The 22,693-nt window shown below is 36.9% G+C and overlaps 1 protein-coding gene across 1 annotated transcript in view; it reads left to right on the forward strand.

Moving 5' to 3' along the window:
- bcap29 (B cell receptor associated protein 29) overlaps nucleotides 1–13,430 on the forward strand; it is a 35,668-nt gene extending 22,238 nt beyond the window's left edge. Inside the window, exons 5-8 of the mRNA XM_039761200.1 lie at nucleotides 1,508–1,643; nucleotides 2,160–2,271; nucleotides 11,914–12,014; nucleotides 12,163–13,430. Of these exons, the coding sequence (XP_039617134.1) occupies nucleotides 1,508–1,643; nucleotides 2,160–2,271; nucleotides 11,914–12,014; nucleotides 12,163–12,201 (388 nt within the window). The 3' untranslated portion in view covers nucleotides 12,202–13,430. The remainder of the gene's footprint in view (nucleotides 1–1,507; nucleotides 1,644–2,159; nucleotides 2,272–11,913; nucleotides 12,015–12,162) is intronic.
- The last annotated feature ends 9,263 nt before the right edge of the window (nucleotides 13,431–22,693 follow it).

The following is a 22,693-nucleotide window of genomic DNA, read 5'->3' on the forward strand; positions in this document are numbered from 1 at the left end:
GGTGTACCAGTAAACAATGGATCTTTCAGTTATTACATTTTTATCCACTGTAGGGTCCATTTGGCCCACCCTCACTCAAAAGTAATAGAAATGCCTGTTAGAACTTAAATCAGAACTAAATGTTGTTTTCTTTCCTCATAGGAGGTATTTTTTTTTATCAGTTAAAGGTCTTTTCATTTCTCCTGCCTAAATCATTTGCTAGTCCTTACTCACAGGCCAAAGATTTGCCTTGCAGTAACTGGTACTCCCACTCAGTTTGATTGATGAAAGCGTTATTTCACTATGATCCAACCCTTTCTAGCTATTACCTTCAGTCTTGTGCCAGTTGTATTATCCTCTTGTTACAATTATTCGCAAAAGGAACACACAGTCCATGTAGATGTCTCATTATAGTTTGTATGCATTTTGGACCTGTGCTTCTGGGGACAAATTGTCCATCCATCCATACATTTTCCAACCTGCTGAATCCAAACACAGGGTCACGGGGGTCTGCTGGAGCCAATCCCAGCCAACACAGGGCACTAGGCAGGAACCAATCCCGGGCAGGGTGCCAACCCACCGCAGCACACACACAAACACACCCACACACCAAGCACACACTAGGGCCAATTTAGAATCGCCAATCCACATAACCTGCATGTCTTTGGACTGTGGGAGGAAACCGGAGCGCCCGGAGGAAACCCACGCAGACACGGGAGAACATGCAAACTCCACGCGGGGAGGACCTGGGAAGCGAACCCGGGTCACCTAACTGCGAGGCAGCAGCGCTACCACTGCGCCATTGTGCCACTCCCGGGACAAATTGTTTGGTTGTAAATATATTTCAGTTTGAATGGCTTTTCAAAAGTTTGCCTTTTTCTCCTTTGCAGGTTTCTTGGAGCTAGTTTTTAGTTCTTTTAAATGGATAGTGTTTTGAAGGGTAGAAACATATTTAATAGCAGTGATAGGTAACACAGTTTACAAATGTGTGTTCTTTTAAGGCTAATCCAATATATATCCACAATTTGCTGTTTCCTGCTCATTTTGGAGAGAGGCAGGTAGTTTGTGGAGATATATTGCCAGGAAATTGAACAAAACATTTTTTTTTCTGCAGAACCTCTTGAAACAAAACCGGTGGTAGTAACCTGCTAAATCAGTGATATTCACCTTATGTTATGGAGTGAATTAGCCCAAAACTCTAAGAATTGTTTAGTTTCTGTATGATCCAACATGCCAGGAGAAAACCTCTACCAGGGAGAATTTTAAAGACAACCTTGACTACCCTCTTCTGTTTACTATTGAATAATTGATTTCAGTTTTTTTTATCACTTAATTGTATATAGTACTGTTTTACATTGTTAGGAAAATTGCTTCAACCATTCAGAAACTGTATATAAATTGTTGTGTGTGAGGTTGAAATGTGAAGGTATTCAGTTTTGGATGCTGTTAGTGGATATTTATTTTCCAAATTCATTTTAAAAAACCCAACTGATATTGATATTTTTGTTATAACTGTTCCATTATTTAGGATGCTTAGGCGTGTTGTGACTCTTATCACACTGTTAGCAAATACACAAGAGACCAGACATGTTTTAAAGACTCAAGCTGAGATGTCTGAAGAAGCCATCAAAAAATACAAGGAGGAAAATGAATATTTAAGAAAGGTAAATACTACAGTTTTGTCAAGTGTTAATAGGCATCACATTGGCTAACTGGCAGCATTGTATTTATTTACATCCTGCAGCATTTCAGAAGAGTTCAAAATTCACATGGTGCAAACATTTTTTTTTTTGTATAAAACATGTAATTTCTACATTACTACAAATTTCTACATTTTGTAATTGAAATGTATGCAAATACCCTTAAATTAAAAGTCTACAATATGCACAATAATCACATCTGAATCATTTGATTTGCAATTTTATACAATATAGCAGAGTGGTAAATCAAGGAAAATGTGTCTTTGTCCCAAGCATTTTGGAGGGCGCTATATTTGCCTTCTAGTAACATGTCTGACCTTTACTAGTTGCTAGCTTTAAATGTGAATACATTGTTAAGAACCAGTCTTCTTTCTGAATTGGCTGCATTAGGATACTTTTTTAAATTAATAAACTGGTACAGTCCAATTCTACATTTTTAAGTTTCTTCACAGCATGTCTTTCTTTTTTGCCTTGGTAAAGACTTTAGAAATTGGAAAAGTCACAGTAAGAGACACAAACTTTGTGGCAGAACACAACATGATGAAAAATGAAGTAGAGAAGCTTAAGACCGAACTGGAGAAAACATCACAAGGTACATAATTAGTAAGAAAGTCAATTGCCTGTTTGGTATCATTGCTAATTGCTCATTACATGATAGTTTCCATTTCCATGGGTAGAATAAAATGTGTTAGCTGGAAGAGTTGACGTAGTTCTACCTGTAGGTTAGGAATAAGTTGAAGATTCAGCAATGCTACTGTATATCCTAATAAATCCAACCTAATAATATTACTGTGGGAATGAGTTAATGTGTTTTTTTGTTTCTGTTAATAATGTAAACTCTGTGTGATTCAGAGTTTATCCTACTTATGCAGTGGGATGTATAATGATGAAAATAAACTTTCTGTAGAACAAGTCAATTAATGCCTAACAGATTTGTTATTTATTAAATTCAGGCCTTCATCTTTTCGCTTCCCATCATTTTTTTTTTTTTATTCATTTTGTTGCAATCCATACAAATCAATTAAGTTTTTACAAAAAGAAAAATTGAGTTAAGGACAAATCGATCCCCACCCCTGAAAGAGAGCAAATGGCGTGAAATTTAAGGCTTGTAAACATACCTAAATTAATAAATTCTCTGTGCTTTATGAGCTTATTTTAAAATATTACTGATTAGATCCTGCCATGTTTTAAAAAAAGTTTGTATGGATCCACTAACTGAGTATTTGATTTTTTCCAATTTCAAATAGTACAGTAATCCCTCCTCGATCGCGGGGGTTGCAATCCAGAACCCCCCACGATAGATGAAAACCCGCAAAGTAGAAACCATATGTTTGTATGGTTATTTTTATATATTTTAAGCCCTTATAAACTCTCCCACACTGTTATCATTATTAGAGCCCTCTAGACATGAAATAACACCCTTTAGTCAAAAGTTTAAACTGTGTTCCATGACAAGACAGAGATGACAGTTTTTTCTCACAATTAAAAGAATGCAAACATATCTTCCTCTTCAAAGAATGCGTGTCAGGAGCAGACAATGTCAGAGAGAGAGAGCGAGAGAAAAGCAAACAATCAAAAAATCAATATGTATGCCGAAGCACCAAAATAAAGCGCCATTTTTTAGAGGAGTGTCCGTATCTTCTAAGCAAACAGCCTCTGTGCAAACAGCCCCTCTGCTCACACCCCCTCCGTCAGGCGCAGAGAATGTCAGAGAGAGACAGAGAAAAGCAAACAATCAAGCACCGCACGGGAAGCATATCGTATATCATTGAGGAGTTTTATTTAACACGTAATACATGCTCTGATTGGGTAGCTTCTAAGCCATCCGCCAATAGCGTCCCTTGTATAAAATCAACTGGGCAAACAAACTGAGGAAGCATGTACCATAAATTAAAAGATCCATTGTCCGCAGAAATCCGCGAACCAGCGAAAAATCCGTGATATATATTTAGATATGCTTACATATAAAATCCGTGATGGAGTAAAGCCGCGAAGTCAAAGCATGATATAGCGAGGGATCACTGTATAACACATCAGTTTCCCACTGACTTAAAAGAGGAGAGTTTGGGTTCTTCCAGTTTATCAGAATAAGTCTGCGTGCCAAAAGTGTAGTGAATGCAATCACAATTTGTTTGTCCTTCTCCAATTTAAACCCATCTGGAAGAACCCCAAACACAGCTGTTAATGGGTTAGGAGGGATTGTGAGTCCAAGGCTGTCTGAAAGGTAATTAAAATTTTTTGTCCAGAATAATGTTAATTTGGTGCAGGCCCAGAACATGTGACCTAGTGAGGCTGGGGCTTGGTTGCAGCGTTTGCAGGTTGGATCATGCCCTGGAAACATTTTGGAGAGTTTTAGTCGAGACAGATGTGCTCGATATATATGTTTGAGTTGTATAATTATATGCTTTGCGCATATGGAGCTCGAGTGAATTCTCTGCATTGCTGCTTTCCACTCCTTTTCTGATATATTAATTGAGAGATCTTTTTCCCAGTGTCCTCTTGGATCTTTGAAAGGAGGGATTGTAAAATGATTTTATATATTGTAGAGATGGTGTCTAAGTCCTTGAGATTGAGCAGTATTTTTTCCAGCTTGGATGAGGGTGCAGGATGAGGAAATTCTGGAAGGTTCTGTTTAACAAAGTTCCTGATTTGAAGATAGTGAAAGAAATGTGTAGCTGGAATGTTAAATTTGGAATGTAACTGTTCATAGGATGCAAAGACGTTGTCTATATAAAGATGTCTAAGCAAGTTAATTCCAAATTTTTCCAGATATTAAAACTGCATATGTTTGTGAAGGTTGAAAGAGGTGGTTCTCTTGCAGAGGTGCCACAGATAGAAGCTTCTCCGTCTTAAAATGCTTTCTACATTGGTTCCAGATTCTAAGTGAGTGGAGCACAATTGGGTTATTAGTATATTGCCGATAATGTGTGTTTATTGGAGCACAGAGCAAGGAATACAAAGAAGTACTGCAGGATTTTACTTCTATTGCGGTCCAAGCCTGTGTATGTTCTTCTATTTGTGTCCAGGTTCTTATCGCCTGTATATTTGCTGCCCAGTAATAAAACTGGAAGTTAGGTAGAGCCATGCCCATTTCTGCCTTTTGTCTTTGTAGGGTCGCTCTTTTGATGCGTGGATGTTTTGAATTCCAAATAAATGAGGTTATTGTTGAATCTAATTGCTTAAAGAATGATTTATTAATGTATATTGGATGTTTTGAAATAAAAAAAGGAGCTTAGGAAGAATATTCATCTTAACAGTGTTAATTCTTCCAGCTAGTGTGAGATGAAGGGTTGACCATCTATGCAAGTCTTGTTTAATTTTTTCCATGCAGACGAAATTTTGTTGATAAAGAGCTTTATGTTTACTTGTGATGTTTACCCTAGGTATTTAAACTGTTCTGCAATGATAAAAGGTAGGGTATCTAATCTAATATTATATGCTTGAGAATTCACTGGAAAGAGTACACTTTTATTCAGATTAATTCTGAGACCAGAGATCTTTTGAAATTCTGTGAGTGCTGCTAAGACTGCAGGCACAGAATTTTCTGGGTCCGATATATACAGTACCATATCATCTGCATATAATGAGATTTTCTGTTCCAGTCCTTCTCTGCTAATCCCCTTTATCTGATCAGTATTTCGACAATGTATTGCCAGTGGTTCAATGGCAATTGCAAACAGCAGCGTGACAAGGGCATCCTTGTCTAGTGCCACGCTCTAGTTTAAAGTAGTCTGAGCAAATGTTATTGATGCAAACTGAAGCTTCTGGGTTAGTATACAGTAATTTAATCCATGCACAAATGTTGGGCCAAACCCAAACTTCTCCAATGTAGTAAAAGGTATTTCCATTCAATCATGTCGAATGCTTTTTCTGCATCCAATGATAATAATATTTCTGGGGTGTTTGATTTAGTTGGTGAGTATATTACATTAAACAGGCGTGAAGATTTGAAGATAAGTGTCGGCCCCTAATAAATCCAGTTTGGTCTTGTGATATTACGAGGGAGCACTTTCTCCATCCTTCTAGCTATGATTTTAGAGAGTATTTTAACGTCGTTATTCAGAAGTGAAATTGGTCTGTATGATGCACATTGTAATAAGTCCTTATTTTGTTTTGGAAAACAGTGATTAGTGCTTGGTAAAGGTTTGTGGAAGAGATTGGTTATCTCTGGCTTCTGTAAATGTTGCTAATAGGAGGGAGCTAGCTGAGCGGAGAATTTCTTGTAAAATTCTGCAGGGTAGCCATCAGGGCCTGCTGCTTTCCACCTTGGAGTGACTTTATAGCATCTAGTAATTCTGATAATGCCAGAGGTTTATCAAGTTCCTCCACACTAAAAGCGTCTATTTGTGGTATCTGTAATGTATCCAGAAATGCATTAGATTGTGTATTGTCTTCTTTAAACTCAGTAGTATATAGGGATTTATAGTAGTCTCTGAAAGTGTGCATTATATTTTTGTGTTCGATGATTTTATCTCCGTTGGTTGTGATTACGAGATTGCGTTGCACTTCTTGCTTGTGAATTTGTTGAGCTAAAAGCTTATTAGCTTTCTCCATGTTCATAGTAATGATGTCTGGATTTGTAAATTAGTTGTTCAGTTTCTTTAGTTGTCAAGAGGTTTAATTCTGAATGTAGAGCCTGCCTCCTATGTAGAGTCTCGCTTGGTAGTCTGGCATGTTCTTCATCTATTTTAGTAATTTGCTTTTTATCTCTGCTACTTTCTTGGCTTCGGATTTATTTCTGTGGGAAAGATATGAGATAATCTGTCCTCTTAAGAAGGCCTTAAGAGTTTCCCAGAGTATTCCTGCAGAGATCTCAGGGGATGTATTTGTCTCTAGAAAGAATTTGATTTGTTTGGATATAAATTCAGTACAATTCTCGTCAGCTAATAGAAGCGGTTGAGCGCATCTGCGGGTGAGTGTATGGGGCTTAGTAATTTTAGCTCCAAGATCATAGGTGCATGGTCAGAAATAACAATAGCATCGTATTTGCAAGATTTAATCTTAGGCAAGAAGTTATTGTCTATAAAGAAGTAATCAATCCTTGAGTAGCAATGATGTACTGGTGAGTAGAAAGAATATGTTCTTGAATTTGGGTTTAAAAACCTCCAGGGGTCTGATAAGTTGTGATCAGTTATAAACTTTGTAATTATCTTTGCGTGTTAGATGCTTCCCCTGTGGAGGAAGTCCTATCTAAAAGTGGATTTAGAACACAATTAAAGTCCCCAGCCATTATAACTTTATGAGTGTTCAGATTGGGAATGGATGCAAATAAATTTTGTATAAATTCCTTATCATCAACATTAGGTGCATAAACATTTATCAAAATCATTTTACAGTTAGATAAGTCTCCCATGACCATTACATATCTCCCTTCAGGATCCAATACTACATCTGATGCTACAAATGGTACTGTTCTATGTATGTGAATTCCCACACCTCTAGTTTTCTTTGTAAAACTAGAATGGAACATTTGGCCAGTCTAGTCTTTTTGCAGCCGGAACTGATCCTTGGTTAGTAAGTGGGTCTCCTGTAAAAATACTATTTTAGACCTGTTAGGTGAGAGAGTACTTTCTTTCTCTTTAATTGTGATTCAGGCCTTTAACATTCCAGCTTACGAAGTTAACTGTCCCATCATGGAGACACTGATTCTGAGTTTTTGATGTCATTTTATAGTCTTAACTGGAAGTGAGACAGCTTGGTCTTAATTTCCTATTTCCCCTATAGTTGTTGCCATTCAGCTTATTATTACGTTGGTAGTTATAATTATAAAGATTAAGAGGATAGATTAGGTATAGATCAAGCCTGCTCTCTTTCTCTCCCTCCCTTAACCCCCACCCTCCCTTTTTGCCTCCCCAAGTGAGGCTAAAACCCACTTCACATAGTCCCAGTCCTCTGACATACCCAGAGACAGAGCACGTCCAAAGCAAAACAAGCCCCATGCAGCGCTTTAGGGTTAAAAGATAGAGATATCTATTACCAATATAGTTAAAAAAAAATTTTGCACTTAAAATATATATATAGTCTTCAGCAATTTTAGTGCATTAAGATAATACACCCAAATAAAAAACCCAGGGGATGGTGCTAGAAATTTGTTCAGAATAAGCAAAGTCTTGATGCAATAATAGCAATAACAATAAACCAAGGGTATGATATTGAACAGTCTCGTTTAGGGTAGAGATAAAATAATTAGAAAAAAAAAAAGAAAAAGTAATTAAGCACAATAAAACATAAACAGATAGCGCCCTAGTAATACTAAGTAATAATGAGAATACTGTATATGATGATAAAAACCCGTATTTTAAACAAATAGATCAGACAGTAGATTATTAGTCCTTGCTAGATCATTAACGGCCATGACTCACTAGTACTGTATGTATCAGAATAGTCCCGGGATCAGCTTTCTTAATTCCTTTTCTGCTTCTTCCTTGCCAGCGAGGACAATTCATTATGTGATATTGGGAAGTGATTTGCAAAAAAAATGAAAAAAAAAAAACATTAAAGGTACTTAAACAAGTACTGAGTTCTGTTTGAGCAATAATTGTCACAGATACTTAAAGTGAAGTTTTTTTTCTTTAATTAAACTACTGTATTATTGGTTATGTACATATTAATACTAGGCATTGACATTTTGTTGTTATAAATATAAAGGAAATTAACCATTACTAGCCATGATGTCCTTTTCCTGTGAATGTGTGGGTTTACATGGCTGATTTTCACATCAAAAACACTAATTTGAGATTTTGCCACCCTGTTTACTGCACTTTGTTTAAGGCTACATGTTATAATACCTTAAGCAGTTTATGCTGTAATCACAAAATTGTAAGGACTGTACTGGAAAGGACTGATTTCTCAAAATAAGAAAACAATTTTTTGTTTTAACCCCAAATGTTTCATAATACAATCTGTCCATTTTATCTTTTGATTAAGTTATCTGGTGTTTTTTTGTTGCTGTTTATTTTCTACCACAAGCCGATATGAACAATGAACATCCTATAAAAAATTATTATAGATTACGAATGTATACATCCTGACAGATTTGTTGTTGCTTGGGAACAACAAGGCACTTTTAAGGAATATTTACTCTAAATATTACCAGCATGTCACATGTCCCTAAAGGACTGCTAATATTCTAGATCACTGCTACACCCTAATAAAAGATGCATACTGCTACACCCTAATAAAAGATGCATACTGCTCCATACTGTGTCCCTAACTCGGCACTTCTGCTGCCAGCTTACAAGCAGAGTCTGAAACAAGAAAAGAGGAGCAGTGAAGGACTAAACAAGCACAGGATAAACTACAGGACGGATTTGGTTGTGTAAACTTGGACTGCTCATCAGATCTGGATAAGTATGCAGACATTCTAATGGGATTCATCAAAAATGTGTGGACAACCATGTGCCTATGAAAAGAATCTGCAAAAGAAACTTAAGTCACCACTGACAACAGACATCTACCAAAGCATTCAGTAATGTATTTAATAACAACAATATGGAAACATATAAGAAAAGCAAATCTGAATGTGGAAAAGAAATCAAACTGGCTAAACTTCTGTATGGGAGAAAGCTAGTGACAGAATTTAGCAGTTATAGTAATTTGCACAAATTTTGGCTGGTATTAAGAAATTTTATGGACTACAAACTAAAGTCCAATAAAGTCTCGTGTATTTTCCTTTACAGATCAACTTGATTGCTTTTTTTTTTTTTTTTTTTTTAAACCTATTTTGATTGCTTTTACAAACTGCCCACCATTAGATTGTGTGCATCATCACCATTTTTCTGCTTGTTTCTGTGGAGCATTTCTAACTGAGTTAAAGTCTGTAACGTATCCGGTCTAGATGGAAGTTCAGTGTTTTTAAAAACTGGTAGCAACCAATTAGCTGACATCTTCAGTAACAACTTTAACATTTCACTGAGGAAGTCTGTACTCTCTTACTTCCCTCACAAATGAAATCCCGGTGCCGAAGAAAACAGAAGTAGGCTTTTTGAATTACTGTAGACTCCAATCGTGGTGTTGTGCGTTGAAAGGCTGGAGCTGGGACACATCACCCCCAGTTTGCATTATCACAACTTGTCCACAGAGGATGCCATAACTTTTGCACTTCATGCCATCCTGGCACATGTGGATAATAATACCAGTAAGCCAGAGTCCTGTTCATAGACTACAGATCAGCATTTTTGATACTGTTGTACTGTCAAAGCTAACCATCAAAGTCTTCAGTTTAGGACATGGTGCCTCTAAGTTTCCCTTTGGGATTAATAATGTTAACTAATCTAATGAGTGGAGTGGCAGCATCACATCTTTTACCGCTGACCCACAACACAAGGTAGTAGTGTGTTGAATCCTCCTCAAGGCTCAAGGCTGTAAAGCACTACAGAGGATGGTAAATGCAGCAAATAATATGACTGGCACCCTGATACCTTCCATTCAGGATAAATAAAAAAAACACTTGCTGCCTTATGCAAACAGGATAATTAAAGATGTCAGCCATCCTGCACAGCTGATTTTCTTGCTTCTTCCTATTGCCAAATTGTACAGAACCATCAACTCGCACCAGTATATTCAGGGACAGTTTCTGTCCACAAGTCATTAGGTTGTTGTACCATCAATTATAAGAATATACATCTTGGGATAACATAATAATTTTAGTGTTGTGAATCGCTGCAAAATCCTGTGCTGCAAAGGCTTACGCCCACAGGGCTTCTTCCTAAAACACCCTCCGCCAATTTCTCCGGTCTGTGCATTTTATAAGTCCATCAGGTTTTCAGGGGTTAACAAACAATACTGAAGAAAAAGATTTGACACTGAGAGAAAAGAAAAGACTAAAACTGTTATCCCTTTAGGAGCTCAGTAGCATTAGGTAACTGAAGCTTAATTATTAATTTGCCCATTGTAATGAGCACTGAAACAGTAGAGACAGACAGACACAGACACAAACCTATACCACTGCAGCTACTTGGATCCACACATTTGAGAAGTTCCTCTGTCTGCTATATCTTTCTGTCATTTTAAGTACTGCATCACTTTATGGGATAGCAATAGCAAATAGAGTTTAGATAAGCATAGTGCACTATGGATATATAATGTTATAAAATGCCGGAGGCTATTCTGTCATGGCATACTTGCATTTCCAATTAGACAGTAATGTTAAATTTCCTTAGTTACTTGTTTAGATGTGTGGCCTTGTCCGTGCTTTACTGGTGTCTTTAGGCTAATTTGTTGATTCAGGTGTTTTGAGTATTGAAATCTGCATCACTTGTGGTTCCTCGTTTACTCCAAATGCATATTTTGCTGTTCATTTTTTTACAAGCATAGCTGGCAATTCTTTCAAGGTTACATCGACTCCTACATTATCATCGCAACACTGAACAACAGAGAGCACACACACCACCTGCAACAATGTATCCTTCATTGATGCCGTTGAATGCCAATGTTTAAACTGATGCTACAGAAAGGTTTTCCCTTTGCATTAGTTTGGTTTTTTATAACAGGTTATGTTTATTTTTAAAGCATGTAATGTGTTCCTTGCACACATGACACACATTTATATGTCTATTAGGTTTTTTGTTTGTTTTTTTTTTTGGAGATTGTTTGTTTGACTGTAGACAGTTCATCGTAAGCTTTCTTTCGGACCAGGTTAATGAGATCACCTGTGATCTTTGAATCCCTTTCCCTACCTTTAGTGCCGCCTTCAAGATTTAATGAATTGTTTTAGAAATGTGACAACTCAGTAAGACAGCTTATTGTTCCTAACAGACATACATGTTTACACACTTGGCTTCAGTGAGACTACTTAATTGACAGTTGACAGGCATGAGTGATCTTAGCACCCTGTCCACAGGCGTTTCCTGCCATTGTTCCTGGAATAGACTGCTACCCTGAATTGGATTAGATGCACATCGGAACGTTATTAGAGTGTGGTTTCTACTTCTAACACCATTTTGCTGCTCCAAATATGTAGGATCTTAACAGATGAATAGTTTTGTATCAAGATATTCTGTTACAAAAGCTACTTTGTGTTTAAGGCACTGTGCATATTAAAGCAGTTGATGGATTTAATGCCTTTGCAATAACATAATTGAGTAAATGTAGAGTTATTGGTACAATGAGGCTTGAACTTACTTACGCTTTTACATATTTGTAATGCTGAAGCCATTTCTTCTGAAACAGTAAATACACACTGGCATTTACTTGTACATTTATCGATACATATGTACTTGTTTAATCTTTGCAGCACTAAAAAAATCAACAGCTGATTCAGAGGTAATAAGAAAGGAAACTGATAACATCACTAGAGAATATGATCGACTCTTGGTGGAATATGCAAAGCTACAGGTAATCTTTTACTAGATTATGTTTTGTGATATGTTTATGTATATAGTGAAATAGAAAATATGCTGTGCATATACTTAATACATTTTAAATACTTATTTAGTGATATGTAATAGTTTATGCTTTTTATTTCTTGTCTTTTCCGTTACAGAATCAGGTAGAGGAAAAGAGTGATAAGAAGGCTGAGTGAACATTAAACATGGGCTTTAATCTGTCTGTCCAGGATTCGGTGATTCTGACATATACTTCATAGTTTCAAATTTACCTTTTACTGAGATGAAAATTTACAAAAAGCAATAATTACAAAAGTCAACCTTAATGAAAAGGATGTTGTGAACATTATAAATTTCGAGTGACTAGTTCAAACTACAGCAGTGCAGATCTGTACAGTGTTGTATACTAAATTATTTTACTTGTAAAGACAGCATGAAGTTAATGTAAACAATTAGACTGCATATACTTTTTTGCTTAGTATTCATTTATCCATCCATGCATTATTGTGAAAACACTGCATTCAGTACAGTGTAACAGATCGTGAGGGGTTATCTTATCAGCTCTGGATGCTTTTCAAGAAGCAACCTGGGACATTGTACTTGAATGCCAAAGTTTGGTTGTTAAAAAAATTTCAAAATTCTCCCAGATATAAGGTATATTGTGTGAGTAGATCAGTAGTTGAACTTGGTATACATATGCTTTCATTTAAACCATTTTACTACTTCCAGACTACATTTACGTGTAAGCATAGTGCTTAAACAATGCTCCTCAATTACTTTTTAAGATAATTATGTCTGTTGTCTAAGTAGAATCAATGGAAAGGTCGACATTTTTCCTTATTCATTTAGTATGTAAAATGTGACAGAACATTTCAGCTTTGTTTATATTCCAGAAATAGTTTTTACAATAGAAATCCATTCTGTTTTTTTCATTTTCAGTATCATGTCATAAAGAAAAAAAGATTTCTGGGATTTCACACTTTTAAAACATTAGAGGAATTAGCACATGTAACACAATTTGTATAAGAATGTGTAAAATAAAGTATAAAGGTTTTACACCTTGTCTCTGTCGAGCAAGGATAATGTGCTTTGAATGCCAATGTGCAATATTAGTTAGTAGTGCCTTTCACATCACTAAAAATGTTCACTCTGTCACCATAGTACCTTTGTAAATCTGCTTCAACCTAGGGATTAGCAGGAAGATGCACTCAAGGAGTATAAATACATGCAAAAGAAGAGTACATTTTTCTAAGATAAAAATGAAGAAGAATAACAACGAAATCCCTGACTCCCTACTCCCAGAGCCAGAAGTGGTGGTTTACAGATGCAGACATTGCTCACTTATGGATCTGTTAAGATATAACATTACATTGTCAGATTTGTCCTAATAATGTTACTTTTTCTGTATATAAAAACATGAAACTGATTTCTTGGCAACAGTTTTTCTTGACTATGCACTTATTTGGTATAGATGATCTGTTTTTATATATATATATATATAAATATTGCATTTTTACAGTTCTGTTTAAAATTAATACAAATTGTTGTTTGTACAAAAGTTGGCATCTTTTTGTGTGCATTTTTTTTAGTCTTAATGACCTGTCATCAGGTAAAATTGTAGATTTTAAGAAAGCCCTCCTCTGTTTTGTTTTCTTCATATTGAAGCTCTGAATGTGTAGTAGATCACTTCTTGAATTAACTCAAGTCTTTATCAACTATACTGCCTTCTGTAGTGATGTTGGTACATGGTTGTTTTCAAAAATGCCTTTAATGAGATGGAATTACATCTAAAAACAATTTACTACCACTAATCTAAATAGTATTAACTCTGAATTTCTTCTCTTTTATTATCATACTGTTCGCAGAAAGCAGTAGTGTCCTGTAAACACACTGTTGTGTTTTGTGTTTTTCTCCCCCATCCCCCCATTGACAGCAAACCCCCGCCCTCCAACTAGAAAAAATATTTTACAACAAAAAATTCATTACAAAAAACTTAATATCTTGAATCTGGAAGAAAAATAAAATAAATAAATCTGATCACCACAGTTAGTAATTCCACAGTATACCAGTAGAGAGTGCTGTGTTATGAAAAACATGCATCATAAAATATAACTAGAACAGAAGTAAGTGTAATATATGAATTCTTTACCATGCTGCCTGTGCATCACGTTACCTCTTTCTGCACTTTATGGAGAAAGCATGCTGGTAGTTCTTTATTGCTTGCTTCATATGATTGGGAAGAAATGTGAATTCTGTCTTTTACTTACTGCCTACTGTAACTGATTTTTGTTAATCAACCTTAAAGAAAGGGGTTTTGTTAAGCTGAGCAAAGTATCTTGGTAACAATAAGCAACAACCATCTGATATAACGTGCTTTCAAATTTATTACATAGAACCTTTGAATTATGGGTTTACGACCATAAATGGTTGCCATGGCAGTAAAATGTTCTCTTGACCGTTAATTGCTTCATTAATTAATTTGTAGCTCGTCTTCTTTCTCTTCCCTGAAAATCAACCACCACTCTCATATTGTGCACTTCCTTCTTGGCTGCTTTAAGAGGGGGAAGTTGCCTCTGTGGGGCGAAAAACTAAGGTAATATAGGGGGACACCCAGCTGGAGCAAAGATTACATTAGAATTATTTATCACACTGGCTGTCATGTTCAGTCCTGGGGGACCACTGTAGCTATTGGCTTTTACTTTAACTAACATTGAAATGTTTCACTTTAAACAATTAATTGAAAAGGGTAAAAACCCAATTTTGAATAATTAAACTAAATATTATTTTAATGATCCTATTTCCTCATATCACATATGATAAGACATTAAGACAGGCGTACAATAAATGCAATTAAGAAAATTGTACAGTACATGCTCACGTACATGACAAGTTGGTAACTTGCAAAACGCTAGTTCTGTTGAGATTGGGTTTTTCGGTGAATTACATTAAATATACAGTTTGCTCTGGAAAACTTGGATTTTGTTGTATAAGGAACCGTGTGAATTGTTTAAAGCTTTTTTCCCTTACGGGTTTTTTCTTTTTTCCCCTTTGCACAGAGCAAAAGTGCTGGTGTTTGAAGTCGCTTAAAATTTAACTATCAATTTAACTTGTATCATTTGAATTTAGCATGAGGTTTTATTTAGGAGAAAAGTTAACTATATGGCCTTGTGTAAAAAACCGCGTCTTCGTATAAAATTCCTTAGTTTGGATAAGAAAAAGGAGTTGACTTTCAAAGCATAGGCTGATTACTCAGCATGTTCAGGTAAGCGGCCTGCTTAAACACGGATCAGCACAAGGAGCTGTAGACCAAAAAGACTAAAGTTTTACATTATTTGCCAGATTCAAATTAAATAGATCCTAAGGAACAGAGGCAGAGATATCAGTATGGACAGTGTATTAAATCATTAATATGGGAACTCCAAACAGAGTGAAGAGCTTATAAAAGGCCCAAAGGAAACAGGAAAAGTAAGTTAACCTTCAGGAAAGGCGGCCAAAATTGAGAAGAGAACAGTACGACTTACAGGGGAAAAGGAAATATCTGTAGCAGATCTAAGTTACCTTTAAGAAGGAGCAGTGAAGAAGAAGAATCATTTTAAGAAAAATATATATAGTTAAGCAGTTTAGTAATCCAACAAATTTTTAATAATGAGGCCATGCCTCAAGTCGTTGATGTTGGACTTAGATGATGGTTGGAAGAGCCATTGTCATGAGGCTACACTGCAAGAGACTGCTGACAGCACCATAGGCTCAGTCGCTTGAACTGGACACAAGTTGTGCCTTGTTGTGATGAAACATAAAGTGAATTTGGCCAGGTGTCCTTAGAGAAATGTGCAACCAATGTAGCAGGAGATCCAGACCAACAGGTAGAAATATGGTGTGGTAGATAAGGTGATTGGGTTGTGCCTCTGTCCTGGAAGTTAGCGAATTAAAATGTGTCCACGTATCATGTCTACATGAGACTGAAGAGAATCTGAAAATTTCTGTTTGAAACTCAAGGCTGAGGAGCCCCAGATACCTCAAAACCAGTTCCCAAAAAAATAGTGATATTGGGACCTCAATAAATTGGGGAAAAAACATAGAAGTTCTCCAGGGCAGTCACATCCGTGACTTGCCTCCAATGAGAAGGTGGGGACCTTAAAGGGTATAGGCTCTTGGCCAGAGCGATGGATCAGCTGTATTAGATTTCCCACTTAGGAGCAATGACATTCATCCAGAGGGAAAGACTCATTTCAAAGAATAAGAAATCAGGAAGGGGGCAAATAGTTTTTCACACCACTGTATATAGATAATTTTTTCCTTTGTGAATTAGGAGACAACACACACAGGCTGCTTCTTTCTATTTAAAATGTCAGCAATTCTCAGAAATAACTTTCTAGTACATTTGCTGGCTTTAATCCTAGCTGCAGGATTCCGTGAAATTGAAGGACAAGGATACAATGGCCCTAATATGCTTATATATAAAAAAATGCACCTTTTCTTCATGGCAACCCATTCAGGCCTTAACAGGTTCCCAGTACTGCCGGGACTGTCTCCAACTCCTGTGAGTCTGTGTTGCAAAAAGCATTTTTGGAAAATTAATGAATGTTTCAGTACTAATGGCGCTGATTTTTTGTATTTCTATATATATATATATATATATATCTATATATATATATTGTGAAATAGGACGGCCCAGACACACACAGGCGGACACCGTTTCAGCTATCACCCCACGTTTATTTACAGTCCTATTATATACAGAGTCTTATGTGCACCGCCACCAAACCCCACAGTCTCCCCAAAGCCCAGGCTCTCAATAGCCACTTTCTTCTTCCCACACACAAGTCACACTTGGGCCTCTCCTCGCCTCCTCTGCACCAACCTCGTCTTCCTCCTCACCCGACTCCAGCCCTGATTGCAGCGGAGAACCCGTGGATTAAATAAAAAGGCTGCTTCATTGGCGAAGCAAGGAAAGGAATGAACACACCGTAGCGAAGAATGGCCTTATATGGGCAAGGCAGTCAATTACATGGGAGGCGTGCTGAGTAGCGCAGCAGCCTTACTTATGAATATGCTAAGCACAGTCCTTCACCCGCGAATATATTTTACACCTCTGGAGAACCGCCAATGCCTCTTAAACATCTTCGATTCACAGGTGACGATTTGAGTAGTGGACACTTTGATGTTTATGAATATTTAAACTCTCAAAAGCTGGATGTGAAGTTATCGATGAAACCGGTTGTATACTTACAACGCTTGACAGATGCCGAATGTCACTTCAACACAAGTCCTACAAATACTAACATCATTGAAACAAACCCTTAAACTCAAACCGATTATGACAGCAGCAATCCAAGCTGTGAGATTTGTGAAAATATTGCTTTTCATATGGCCAACTGAACGTTGCATGCTCAAGAGTAAGCTCAGCGCACAACTTGGTCATATTACAACCGGAGGGCTGACCTGACAACGTGGCATACAAAGAGATCCTTAACAAATAATTATTGGTATATTTTCCCTCAGTTTAAAAAGGTTTAATTTTCTTGTTAATAAAAATTTTAAGGCAGTACTTCAACGCTGCGAATCGCGGGTATTTTGATTGATATATATATATATGACAGCAACACTCATAACAGTGACAAAACAATTACATTGATTTCATTGACAATCATATTACATTATTTTCAAAATGTTTCCTCGAAGTGGCAGACCAAGAAAGATTTCGGATAGACAGAAGCGACGAATGGTGAGAACAGTCAGAGTCAACCCACAGACCAGCACCAAAGACCTACAACATCATCTTGCAGCAGATGGAGTCGCTGTGCATCGTTCAACCATTCGGCGCACTTTACACAAGGAGATGCTGTATGCGAGAGTGATGCAGAGGAAGCCTTTTCTCTGCCCACAGCACAAACAGAGCCGCTTGAGGTATGCTCAAGCACATTTGGACAGACCAGCTTCATTTTGGAATAAGGTGCTGTGGACTGATGAAACTAAAATTGAGTTATTTGGGCATAACAAGGGGCGTTATGCATGGAGGGAAAAGAACACAGCATTCCAAGAAAAACACCTGCTACCTACAGTAAAATATGGTGGTGGTTCCATCATGCTGTGGGCTGTGTGGCCAGTGCAGGGACTGGGAATCTTGTCAAAGTTGAGGGACACATGGATTCCACTCAGTATCAGCAGATTCTGGAGACCAATGTCCAGGAATCCGTGACAAAGCTGAAGCTGCGCCGGGGCTGGATCTTTCAACAAGACAACGACCTGAAACACTGCTTAAAATCCACTAAGGCATTCATGCAGAGGAACAAGTACAACGTTCTGGAATGGCCATCTCAGTCCCCAGACCTGAATATAATTGAAAATCTGTGGTGTGAGCTAAAGAGAGCTGTCCATGCTCGGAAGCCATCAAACCTGAATGAACTAGAGATGTTTTGTAAAGAGGAATGGTCCAAAATACCTTCAACCACAATCCAGACTCTCATTGGAACCTACAGGAAGCGTTTAGAGGCTGTAATTTCTGCAAACGCGGATCTACTAAATATTGATTTCATTTCTTTTTTGTGGTGCCCAAATTTATGCACCTGCCTGATTTTGTTTGAACAATTATTGCACACTTTCTGTAAATCCAATAAACTTCATTTCACTTCTCAAATATCACTGTGTGTGTCTCCTATATGATATATTTAACTGACATTTTTTATCGTAACAACCAACGATTTATACAGGAAAATAATGACTATTAACAAGGTTGCCCAAACTTTTGCATCCCACTGTGTGTGTATATATATATATATATTATATATATATATATATATATATGCCAGCAACACTCATGACAATGATAAAAAATTACATTGTCAATCATGTTACGTTATTATTTTCTTGTCTTTTTCATTACTTCTTTAACACACTACTTCTCTGCTGCGAAGCGCGGGTATTTTGCTAGTTTTTATATATTTTAAGCCCTTATAAACTCTCCCACACTGTTTATAAATATTCCCCGCACAGTTATACAGCATAAACCCTTTGTATTCTCTTAGATATTAGGTAAGATTAATTGAAATTATGTATGTAAACACACTGTTTATATACAGTAAAACCTAAATATTATTTTAAAGATATCGAGCGTCTCCGATATCACATATGTTACAGACATTACGACAGACAGGCCACCAGCAATAAATACAATGCAAGAAAAATTGTATACAGTAAATGTGTGTACAGTGACACTAAACGTACGTACATGTACTAAGTACTATAAGTAGAAAATTAATTATGGTTACTCACCAACAATGACACAACGACTTGTCTGATAACGATGAGTTTAATTTTACTGCACAACAAAGGAGAGCGTTACAGCCCTTCTAAAGGAGCCTCTTCAGGTGACTGTGTAGCACCGCCATTGTTCTTCTTCTGGCAGTCTTCAATCCAAATCCCTAAAGCAGATTCCATCCGGACTACTGCCTTATTACATCCACTTACAACTCATTTTGCGCCCTGGTTAAAAGGACACTGTGGCCGTAGATCTTATATTCTTTTCCTCCTTTTTAAATAAAAAGATTCGTGGACTCATTGATGCCGTAATGGCGTCCTACAGCGGTGTAGCTTTTCCCTTCTTTCAACATATCCAAAACTTTATTTTCGGTAATCATTAGCATCTTCCGTTGGCGCTTGGGCACGGCCCCTGAAGCAGTAGCAGGAGCAGATAGTTTTGGAGCCATAACAAAGGGCTTGACTATGCACAAAGATAAACACAGAAGTTAACTCTTTACACAGCGAAACACGTTGATGCTGAATAAGCGAGACAAGACTTCCTGGTTAATGCCGCGGAATCGAATTCGGTGCTCCGTCGCTGAGCCAGTCAGCACACAGGAACTTAACTCCATGCTCTGATTGGTTAGCTTCTCAGCCATCCACCAATAGCGCCCCTTGTATGAAATCAACTGGGCAAAGCAACTGAGGAAGCAAATACCGGAAGTAAAAAGACCTATTGTCCGCAGAACCTGTGAAGCGTTATATATTTAGATATGCGTACATATAAAATCCACGATAGAGTGAAGCCGCGAAAGTCGAAGTGCGATATAACAAGGGATTACTGTATATGTGAGCTTGATCTTTTGGATTCATATAGAAATCCAAGAAAACTCTCTAGTCCTTGTTTTTCAGAAAAAGTTTGTGTAAAGTGTGATACTTTTGGACGTATGCATTTTTTTCCATTATTGGCTGTAGAATTTCTAATACGTCTGATCATTTAACTCTTTCGATTCTATGTTGCATTTCTTCTCTTTGATCATAAATATAAACCTGACCAAATTGTGGTTTCTTTGAAATTAAACTTGTAGTAGTTGTAATTGTTGCAGGACCACAGATTCTTATAGCGTATGATCCTGAATCTTGTAAATTTATGTTTTGAGCATTGAGTGATGCAAACACGAAAAGATTATTGTAGATTTGGATATTTTGCTTGTAATATTTGTGGATTTCACTTTCACCAAATAACGAATCTTTTATTTCTCATAGATACGCCTCTTCATTGGGAAGTAACACTACTTTTCCCTGAAGGCACCATAAATTAGACGATCTAAGAGTCTCTGACTTAAACTTTAAAGATGAACAATATCTACATACTTCTGTCATATCACCCATGTCTATATATTCGATCACTTTTTGCTGTTCCGTTATTTCACAGAGTTATAGTTTCTATTTGTTAGCACTAATGCGATCTTTACTATCAGTTTTTTGAGACTTTTGAATTTTAGTACTTTCATAATTTCTAACCTGCTCTGCATGTGTATCGTGCCAACGTTTTTGAACCTCTTTATGACATTCTACTTTGTCTTCTACTGTTTGTCTTTTATTTCCACTCCCACTTGGACCAGGTTTTCAGTTCTACTTGGTCCGGGCTGGTAATAAATTTCCTTATTTTCTGGATTTGCACTTAGATTATTATTGTTCTTTTTTGAATTCTTTTCTCTCCAAAGCTTTTGGGCCTCTTTTCGACACGCTGCCCTTTCTTCTTTGCTTAGTCGTTGACATTTAATCTAGAACATACAGTGCATCCAGAAAGTATTCACAGCGCATCACTTTTTCCACATTTTGTTATGTTACAGCCTTATTCCAAAATGGATTAAATTCATTTTTTCCCTCAGAATTCTACACTCAACACCCCATAATGACATTAAAAAAGTTTACTTGAGGTTTTTGCAAATTTATTAAAAATAAAAAACTGAGAAATCACATGTACATAAGTATTCACAGCCTTTGCTCAATACTTTGTTGATGCACCTTTGGCAGCAATTACAGCCTCAAGTCTTTTTGAATATGATGCCACAAGCTTGGCACACCTATCCTTGGCCAGTTTCGCCCATTCCTCTTTGCAGCACCTCTCAAGCTCCATCAGGTTGGATGGGAAGTGTCGGTGCACAGCCATTTTAAGATCTCTCCAGAGATGTTCAATCGGATTCAAGTCTGGGCTCTGGCTGGGCCACTCAAGGACATTCAAAGAGTTGTCCTGAAGCCACTCCTTTGATATCTTGGCTGTGGACAGATTATTGGCTTTGGATAATGATGATTTTGAACCAATGAGGAAAACCTCAGTTTTGTTACTGTTTAATTTAAGAAAATTCAATGAAAACCAGGATTTAATTTCAGCAATGCAGTCAAAAAGCAAAGGTGGTGGAAAGGAAGAAGTGGGTTTACTAGAAAGGTATAGCTAGGTGTCATCAGCATAACAGTGAAAATTAATGTTATATTTATGAAAAATATTACCAAGGGGAAAAAGGTAAATAATAAAAAGAGGCCCCAGGGCTCTCCTGAAGTAACAGTGTTAGAGGTAGGGATGTGAAGGTTTTTTTCTGAATACTGTAATGATATTTTAGATGTATTATTGATAATGGATAGTTTTATTATACATTTAATAAAGTTATAAAGCTTCAGCTTGTCATTGTAAACAGTTTTATGTAATTTCTTGTAATCTTAATTTTCCCTGTATTTCATATACTGTATGAAGGAAGAATTTGGAATTTTTAAAGAGGTAAACATTTAGTAGTAGGAGTACAAGTAGTATTATGTGTACAAAATACAGACAAATTTTTACCTGCATGTATAAAATCACGTATCAGCATTCCACTTTTGATATGCCTGGGCTCAGTTATGATCCCCATCATGAAGCCTTGTGGAGAGAAAAGAAAATGTAAGAAATCTTCATGCATTTCTTAAAGTGGGCTTAATTTATACAACAAGAGTGTGGTGCTCTTATGCATTTCTTAGATAGACCAATGTGAAAGGAAGGGAGCTATCAGGATAGGTTTTGATATCCTTACATTGGTGTCCTCAAGTGTGGACATGGTGGGCTGCAGTAGCTGCATCTTCCAGCCTAGTCTTTTAATTCAAAGCCAATCACTGCTTAAGCAACATATTTATGCTTCATTTAAATGATTGATCTCACTTGTTTAGATTCCCAGCCCTTTATCGCTTCTTTCAGCCACAAGCAGTGGCTCATTGTTGTAACTGCTTGTTTTCTTAACTAGCTGGTAATTAACAATCAGATACAAATAAAAGAACATGCAGTTCCCCCATCTAAATTTGCCCCATGTTTTGAGCTTGTAGCAGCAGAAATTCAATCTCAACCTCTTGATCTTAGCTACAAATAATGAATTAATAATTATTGCCTGTTCAGGTAGGTCATACAAGAGGTGTGTCCAC

This window comes from Polypterus senegalus, chromosome 8, assembly GCF_016835505.1.
Source record: "Polypterus senegalus isolate Bchr_013 chromosome 8, ASM1683550v1, whole genome shotgun sequence".
NCBI lineage: Eukaryota > Metazoa > Chordata > Cladistia > Polypteriformes > Polypteridae > Polypterus > Polypterus senegalus.